This window comes from Pyrus communis, chromosome 16, assembly GCF_041283825.1.
Source record: "Pyrus communis isolate YQ-2024b chromosome 16, ASM4128382v1, whole genome shotgun sequence".
Lineage (NCBI taxonomy): Eukaryota > Viridiplantae > Streptophyta > Magnoliopsida > Rosales > Rosaceae > Pyrus > Pyrus communis.
Window position 1 is genome coordinate 24,929,867 of NC_142580.1, and position 9,188 is coordinate 24,939,054.

Consider the following 9,188-nt stretch of genomic DNA (forward strand, 5'->3'; position numbering starts at 1 on the left):
GGCGCAAGACTTTGGTCTTTTATCAAAGGTGTTGATTGTTTTACAGGTACTTTTTCGTTAAGACTAAAGATGCTGGAAATTTTCTACCACACAGTGTATGATTAGATCCATATTTTCCAAGTGCCTATCGATCTCTTAAACTAGGTTTCTTTTCCCGGATTTTGGTAGTGATTCTATTTTGATCCGAGTATGACTTTTAGTTGACCATACTGGCTAAAAATAGAAGAAAAATCTGGTTGACAGATTCAAATACGTACGGACGCACGGTATAATCTCCGATAACATTTCGTGAATTCCACAATATATATTCAACCTTCTCCCTACAATCTATTGGTGTTGTTTCTTCATCTATTTCTGCTTCATTTTTTAGGCTCAACCTCTCATGGTTTTGGGGAGTTAGGGTCTCGAATAATAGGGGATAACATCTATCAGAATGAATCTAGCAAACAACCTGTTAGGCCTTCTCAACATCCTCACCTTCCTGATATCGGTTCCAATCGTCATTGTCGGTGTGCAGCTGTATAGGGTAAATGCGGCTGGACAGTGCTTGGAGGTTTTTAGGCTGCCTGTCCTCGTGTTGGGCGTGTTGATCATGGTGATGTCCATCGTAGGCATAATCAGTGCGTGTTGTCGTATTTCTTGGCTCCTCTGGATCTACCTCTTAGTAATGCTCCTCCTCCTCATCGGACTCATGAGCATTTATGCCATATCCTTCTTTATCATTTGGAAATCAGGCGGTGGAACTAGGGTTCCTGGTACAGAGCTGAAGGAGTACAAGCTCAGCGGTTACGCAGAGTGGTTGCAGAATACAGTTCAAGGAAAGGGTTGGGATAGCCTCAAGAACTGTCTCGTTGTTAGCCAAGCATGCAATTATATGCCCAAAAATGATACTAAAATCCAGGAGTTCAATATGAAGGAGTTGCCCCCCATTATGGTATGCAGTATTATGTTTATTTATAAATTTATTGATTAATTATACCTAATTACCATGTCATTATTTCTTTGGCCCTCAATTACTTTACTTTCAGGATGCACGCGCGCGCGCGCACACACACACACACTATCAATGTTCTTTGATTAAAACCTTTGTGATTTTTAGTTTTTGATCGAAGTTTCTGATATTAATGTAATAATGCATTTCTATCTGATATTAATATAATAATGCATTTCTATGTAGGTTATTTTATTTTTAAACTAAAAATAAAATTTGTAGTTTTTTATATTAATGAGATTCTAAATAAGAACTCATAATTTATGGGATTACAAATATTAAAGATAAATTATACCCTCCAATATATTATATGTGTATACATGGGTACGTTCATAAAAAACTAACCAAAACATGGGTACATTTTTCAAAAACACAAAAAAAAAAAAAGAAAAAAAAAGAAAAAGAAGACATTAGGCTTAATAATTATTAAGCATTTATTCTATTAAACTTGACATGGATACATTCTTAAATCAACGAAATAGAATGTACTTATATAAGTTTAAAAAAAGGAAAAATAATGAAAAATGTTTGAAAACTTCGAGTTTTAACAATAAAGACAAAATAAATGGTAAAGTGAATAGTACCAGGACTTTTTAGTGTAAAAATGTGGTTTTTCATTAAAGTGAACAGTACCGGGAGCTTTTCATTAATGTTCCCTTTAAAAAATGGATTAGAGAAAAGATTGAATTAATTTTACATGAAAAATGGATACATTTTATATTAAAAAAAGGGTACATTTTTCATATAACAAATTGGCATATTTAAGAATGGGTACATATCATTCTTTTATAAAAATTTAATGGGTACAAACTTATTCTGATTTTATTTTTTATACTTTGAAAATGTTTGAATTGAAATTAATAGGAGTTTAATAAGGGTGTGAGTATTAAAACTCTAAATCAATTACTAATTTTTATTATAAAAATTATGTAACTTACACATTATTCACTAATATATTAATGTTAGGGACTTTGATAAAAATCTAAAAACTAATAAGGTCTTAGTCAATGAATATTAGAAACTAAGGACCGGATACTAATTTTTCCATATATATATATATATATATCAAGGGACAAATATTTTGACAAACTTTTTTGCACTTCCTTGTAGCCTTTAGATTTTATAACATTCAACGGTCTAGATTAACAGTGATGTGGAGAGTTTTAAACATTAAATGACTTGGATGATAAGAAAACACTAATCTAAATTAAAAATTAATATCTAATAGGATAAAATTGAAAAAACTAATAATCAAACTTTGAACCTAGCGTAAAAAATCAAAAAATAAGAAAAACAAAAACAAAAACAGGAAAATACTGTAACATCCATCCCCCTCCCTGCAATGCCTTGGATGAAAATCTCCTTTTTCATTTTATAAAAAACCTAATTTAATCACCCTACATATATGAACAATAATATACAGTTTAGGGTTTTGTACGTTTTGCTTACGTAATGAAGATTTAAGAGACTAATAGCTTGATTTGTTGTAGAAGTCATCAAAATTTCATATCAATCCTATGAAAGTTGCAGACCTCATCGACAAAGAGGGAAATGAAGGTTGCAATACTTCGAATCAATGGAGTTCTACCTCCTTTCTTGTTTGCAAGCTTAAAACTAGGGTTTCTTCCTTTTTAATTTGATTTTTAATTACCTTCCATATTTTATGCTTTTTTAATTTTAATTTTATGTTTAATATTAGTTAAAATCCACTTAAGCATCCATGTCATTTAATGAATGAATATGAACCATTGGATATTTTGTAATCCAAAGGTTTGAAAAAAGTGTAAAAATATTTGTCAAAATGTTTGTCCCTTGATCCTATTCCTATATACTGCAGATAAATAATGTGGATGTTTATGATTTGCAGGCTGGTTGCTGTAAGCCATTAGCCGAGTGTGGATTTAGTTATAAGAGCCCCACCGTGTGGATAAGGAATAACAGCACTTCTTCCAGCCCTGACTGCAAAGCATGGAACAACGACCCAAAGGTTTTGTGCTACAACTGCGATTCTTGCAAGGCTGGAACTTTGGAACAACTACTGGATACCTGGAAGAGGATGCACTTTCTCAAAATTGTATTCCTTGGCTTCCTCGTGCTTGTCTATAGTATAGGATGCTGCGCATTTAAAAACACAAGGAAGAAACCTGACTATTGGAGACAATAAAAAAAAAGTTGGATATCATGCGTAGGGTTCCTCAGCATGTAGATTACATAGTTTTTATGTTTGACTGGAAGTTAGAAACTAGGCCAAGTTTTTTAATCTTCCTCTTTTTAATTACAAGTCAACAGCTAGTACTAAGCTTGAAAACTTGCTCTTGTGTAACTAATTAAACAATATGCCCAATTAACAACTTTTTTTGTTTTTGTTTTTATTTACTTTTTGTTTTACGTTATATATTAACATGTTTATTAATCAAGAATTAGGGTAAGAACGAATCAAACTAACTAGAAATCGGAATAAGCAGGAATCATAGTATCCAGGAATCAGAGTCATGCATTCTTCTTTACAAACTATCAGGAACCGGAGCAAAACAGCATAGGGTTTGCTATCTCCATTAGTGTCTCATTCATGTTTCCTCGCTAATTACTTGACATATGTCGAGCCACTTAACCAAACAATTAATACTGTTAACTTTAATATACAAAGAATATAATAACAACAACAAATTATCACAACAAAACAACCACCACCATTGTGACCTTCTTCATCATTCTCATGTACCATAACCTCACTAAACCTCTTTTTTCTCCTACACCAGATCAGGTATCATAGAAGTCGTTAGCGGGAATACACACATATTCTTCCTATTTTAGTAATTAACGGTTAAGGAATCGAATTGAACCACAATAGAAGAATCTAATCGAACTGAATTGAAGCTGACGAATCGAACTCTGATGCAAATAGTTGATGATTGGATTCCAATTTAATAATAGCTGTTCTTTTTTTGTTGACGAGGTTGAAGAGACAGAGAAGAGAGTGGAGGCTTGTCGGCAGCGAAGGCGACGGTGAAAAGAGTGTTTGCTGTAGCTAATTTGGTGGCGGAAAGCTTTGGAGTTTGAAGTCTGTTAATTTGTGTTTCAACACAAAATAATAAAATTTAATAGTGTTAAGTATTGGATAAGTTGGAGGACACGTATCAAAATAGTATCATGGGAGACATAGTAGATGTGGATGCAAATTTACGTCATCTTCTCCTTTGATGAAAATGCACTTGCAAAATAATAACACCTAAGATTATGGCCAAAAGCCTCACACACCCACAATGAATGGGGGGAGGGACTTTATCCGAAGAATCTCCGATGCCAAAGTTAGAATTCTAAAGAGAATGTGTTTAGGAGTTTGTGGGTAGCAAATAGCTTAGCATTTTAGTTGGATAAGAGGGGAATTTATAGGAGGTTGGCCAGCCCTTTTGTTGGAGAATGGTCGGCCATATGTGGTGTAATTGGGTGAATCATTGCAGGATATTATGCGAAATAATATCTTGCAATTAACATGGAAATTATTCCTAAATTAAATAGGAAGTTTTAGGAGTTACCTTTTGAATAAAATCAATTAGGGATTGATGGGGAGTGCTGAGAAGAATTTGAATAAATACCATATTGATCACCTTTGACTCTTTCTTGATCGAGCTTTTATTGTCCGTTGCATGTGCTTGGGAATTCCAACGTGCCTTGAGGGTAATCTTGTCTTTCTTGTCCAAAAATTCACATGTCATCTCCACAATTTTTGTATTATTTTTGGCTCCACAAATGCCTCTACACCTGTTGGGCTGCTCGCAGGAAAGGGCAGTAGGTGTATAGATCTCAAACTTTGATGCAGATTCCCACTTGGACTTGGAATTAGATTCTTCTAGGAAAGGAAAATAAATCGCCACCAAAGCCTATTTAAGCCTACCTTAAGTAGGGGATTAAATCAACTACCTTAAGTAGGGGATTAAATCAACTTCGAAGGGCAATTATTTATCCTTACAAGAAAGAGAGAAAGCTAAAAAATATTTGTTCCTCATCCCTTAGCATTCTTATTCGCTTGCACGTGTAAAGAACCGTCTTCCGTTGATTTCTTTGTCTTCTCTGTGCTGCACCAAGGTAAGAAAAACTTAATTTCCTTTGTCTTCTTCTTAGGTGGTGCTGTCACAGGGCAGTTGTCGAAGTGGTGCAGCATGTCGGCTGGCAGGGGCCAGGAGTCAATTCGACATTGGTCGAGGATGTGGTGTGGCAGAGGCCATGACTTAGGGCTCCTTAACTTGGTTGGATCCAAGGGCTGGCTCGACATGAGCCGAGGAAGTGGCGTGGCATAAGCCATAATTTGGGCTGCTCAGCTTGGTTGAAGCCAAGGGCAGCTGCGCAATTGAGGCCGGAGCTTGAGGCGCTAGGGTACAGTTCTGGTATGTTAGCTTGCTTACTAGACCTTTAGTTGAGAAGAAATCATTTGATTGCTAAAGAGGCATCAAAGCTTGCTCCTCTTGCTGCTGCCACGTCTGTGCTGCTTGCCAAAAAGAAAGAAACTGCCTTAGTTTGATTTCTCAGTTGTTGTAGATGGAGTAATCGAGGATGGTGCTGCCAAGATCAGAGCTGCTGAAGATGAAATGTCAGGTGAGCAAACTGTTGAATATGAAGTGGCTCTTGAAGGCAGGATGGCTGCTGGAGAAACCAAGGTCATCCAAGCTGCTAAATGAGTAATCTGCTCTGTTTACTTGTGTCGAATTTCGGTGACCTTCGTATAAGTTTATCAATTTGCTAGAAATTTAATAAACCGTTTTCTTCACTTCACTCCATCTTCGTTTTTCTTGAAACTTTGTTTGTGAAGCGTCATGCAAAACTTTTAGCCATAAAATCTTCAGTTGGGCACGCTGCTTCGAAAAAAAGAATATGGCCCTAAGGAGTCTCTATGGTCGTGAGTGTTAGCTTTTTGGGTGTCAAGCTATTGAGTTAGGCGTTGCTTGCTACCCCCTGACCATTTGCTGCTTAGGTGGTATTCAAGTATTCGATCATTTGAGCTGTGTGGCCTACATCACATCATAATAAAGATTTGTGGAATATGAAAATCATTAACTAATCACATCAAAATATGTAGTTATATGGAAATTCATGGGCAGTTTGCCCCCTTTCCATTGAATAGAAGACCCATGTGGATGTCGAAGAATTGGTTTATCATCCCAAATTAGAGAGCTTACCTAGATGGATGTCGGGAAATTGGTTTACCTTCTAGCACTAGAAAGCTTACCTAGATGGGTGTTGAGAATTAGTTTACCCTTTCGCACTGGAGAGCTTACTCAGATGGGTGTTGGGGGCTTGATTTACCCTCTTACACTAGAGAGCAATTAGTTTCTCCTCTCGCACTAGAGAGTTTACCCATATGGGTGTCAGGGGATTGGTTTACCCTCTCGCACTGGAGAACAATTAGTTTATCCCCTCACACTGAAGAGCATGGAAGTCGATGTCGCGAATGCAACTGAGGAAAGTTGGACTGCTACACAACTAAAATAATCCTCAGCTATGAGGTCATGTTCGGCGATCTACTAAAGACTTCAAACTGCTTTTGGAGGCTGCATAAGGGTGTAAGTGGGAAGCACAATGAGCTACTCCCAGACCTTTTCTAAGTATTGTGCCATCCTTAGATGTTTCATCGTGTACTCTTTTGAGGCTTGATTGGGAGTTGTGGAGAGAAAGTCGGCCTAGCGAGGAGCTACAGGGCAAGATTGGCATGGTTGGGAGCTGAGGTGACAAATCAAGGGCGGCTAGGATCCACGGAGTAGGTTTCAGCACGGTTAGGAGTAGTGGTGCAAGATAGGTGTGATTGTGAACCGCAGAGCAGGTAGGTGCGGCTGTTAGCGCAGAGCTAGAGCTAGCTTGGACTAGGTTGTGTGCAGCAATGTCTTTAGTGTTGAGAATAAGACTTCTCCTTGATTCTTAGGCTAGAGTGTTCTTCTGGTACCCGTCAGCTCGTGGCGTACACTTAAGCTGTGTTGCTGCGTTTTTTGAAACAGAAGTAATCTTTGTATCCGCCAGTGTATGTGGGATGGTTTTGTTTGCTTGATCTTATCAATGAAAAGTGACCTGCTTATGTTGTTCTTGTCTCATCAAGTTGCTTTGTCATTAGCTTCATTGTGCTGGAAGTCGCGCAATCGTTTGGTCAGGAATCTCTCAACTTCTTTCTGAATTTTCCTTTGTTAGGGCAGCGGAGCTTCTAGCTTTTCTTGGTCATGACATGTTGGTGTAGGCTATTCTTCTTTGTGCATGGCTCGTTTAAACAGCAGCTGTAGCACATGTGGTACGTTCCTAACAAGCGAACAGGTTACTTGCAAGCAGCCGGTTAAACTTGAGCCGGATTAAGTGACTGCTTCTCTTCGTCTGTTGTGTTATGTACTTCGATATGAGATGAATGATGCTCCTTGCGAGACTAGCCGCAAATAAACACTTCGCTTGGAAGGTTTTCCATGTTGATTATCAGAGTGTGACCCCAACCATGAATGTATGCTAGTCCTTGGGCTTAATCAGGAGTGCACGCTCATCCGCTCGTTAAGACGAGAGTATACACTATCTCGGGGGACCAGTCGGGAGTGTACACTGTCAGAATGCTCAGTTAGTGGCTAGTCGAGGGGCTGTTTGCCAAGACGCTGCTAAAAAGGTTTGTCGTCTACCTTCGTCCTACTTCAGTACACATCATCTGGGGCATGCTGCATCTTGGTACGGTGCAAAAGCTGATTCACCAAAGTCGTTTACTGCACGAGGGTGCTTGTCAACTCTATGACTTGTCGAGACAAGTGTTGTTTGCCATGTGGGGTGGAAGAGCTTAGATGATATGCGTCTTCTTAAGTGGTGGTAGTGTAATGGACTCCAGGCACGAGATTTAAGCTGAGATATATCAAATAAGCAAAAAACAAGGTAAAAATACCCCCGGTTCAATTGTTGGACCAAAAATATAAAGCTAGGACGATTAAATCGATCTTGGACCGATTTAGGCAGTAAGGTGGGCCACAGGAGTAGACTTGATTGAGGGTGCAGGTTGGATCGATGGCACTGGTCAGATCGCTGGCACATGCTGGGCTGCCGAGGTGCATGGACGCTGGGCCTTTCCTTTTTTCTACACGGCTTAGGCTGGCCTGACATACTGGCCTATGGCTCTTGGGCTGGCTATGTTGCAGTAGTTTGCTGGGCCACTGCCCCGTGGGCTTTCTACTTTATAGCTGCTTGCTAGGCTGTTGTTCCGTGGGCTGCAATTATTGTTACTTTGTGGCCTAGCTGCCATGGAGTTGTCCCACTCTCCACTGCCATGGTGGTGGTGCTCCGTGGAGGCAAGGTTACTCTTATTGTTGTGGCAAAATTTGATGTGGTAGAAACTTACACACAAACTAAACCCTTTTAATGCAATTGTACTATGAGTAAATAAGGATCGTTCTATCCAGGGATTAGAAGGGATGCTAATCAACACAATTTTGACACAAAAACCCTAAAAACTGACTAACTCACACTAAAACAATGATATGGGGATTTTTGGAAGAATTAAAAAAAACTAAAGTAAATTGCATCAAACAAAGTAAATTGTGAATGAAAATTGGGTGAAAGGCTAGCTAGAAGATTCTTCTCCACACATAAACCATATGCGTACAAATCGATTTCCAGTTATTATTCCTATAAACCATGAATGATAATACTCCAAATTAATCGTGAACAACACTAATTAACTCTCAGTTTTCCTAATTTCATTAAATTGGACTCAGCAACGCAATCAAATTATTCTTATCAAGTTCCCTATATCAACAACATGATAGAGATACATATCAAAGATCATTAAGTTCTACGAAAATCATAAGCATTGACGAGGCATTCATAATTATGAAAAGCATGATACTCCTGCCAGGAATTTACTTAACTCAATCATGACTAGTGACTTTTACTATTGTGAATATAAGTTCATAACGATTAGGTGAAATTCTCTTATACTCTAGCATCAAATCCCTGCATGCATACTAAGTAGGCCTCCTTAATAAACATACAAGAATAAGTTCTCTATAAAACAGATAAGTAAATCGCATTCATGCTTTACGAAACAATAACTGGAGGAAATCAATTCATATAAAACATATGTCCATGGCTTCGAATTCACCTCTATCTAAAATGAAACTTAGCCACTCATGTTCATTGTATTTGAAAAGCAATATAAAATAAACATTGAAACTAAGAAACGATAGAAAGA

At 37.9% G+C, this 9,188-nt stretch overlaps 1 protein-coding gene across 1 annotated transcript; it reads left to right on the plus strand.

Annotated features, from left to right (window-relative positions):
* The first annotated feature begins 330 nt into the window (after window positions 1-330).
* On the plus strand, window positions 331-3,342 carry LOC137730593 (tetraspanin-8-like). The gene is made up of 2 exons (XM_068469580.2): window positions 331-934; window positions 2,859-3,342. Exons 1-2 carry the CDS (start codon window positions 434-436, stop codon window positions 3,153-3,155), a joined length of 798 nt encoding a protein of 265 aa, XP_068325681.1. The 5' UTR covers window positions 331-433; the 3' UTR covers window positions 3,156-3,342.
* The last annotated feature ends 5,846 nt before the right edge of the window (window positions 3,343-9,188 follow it).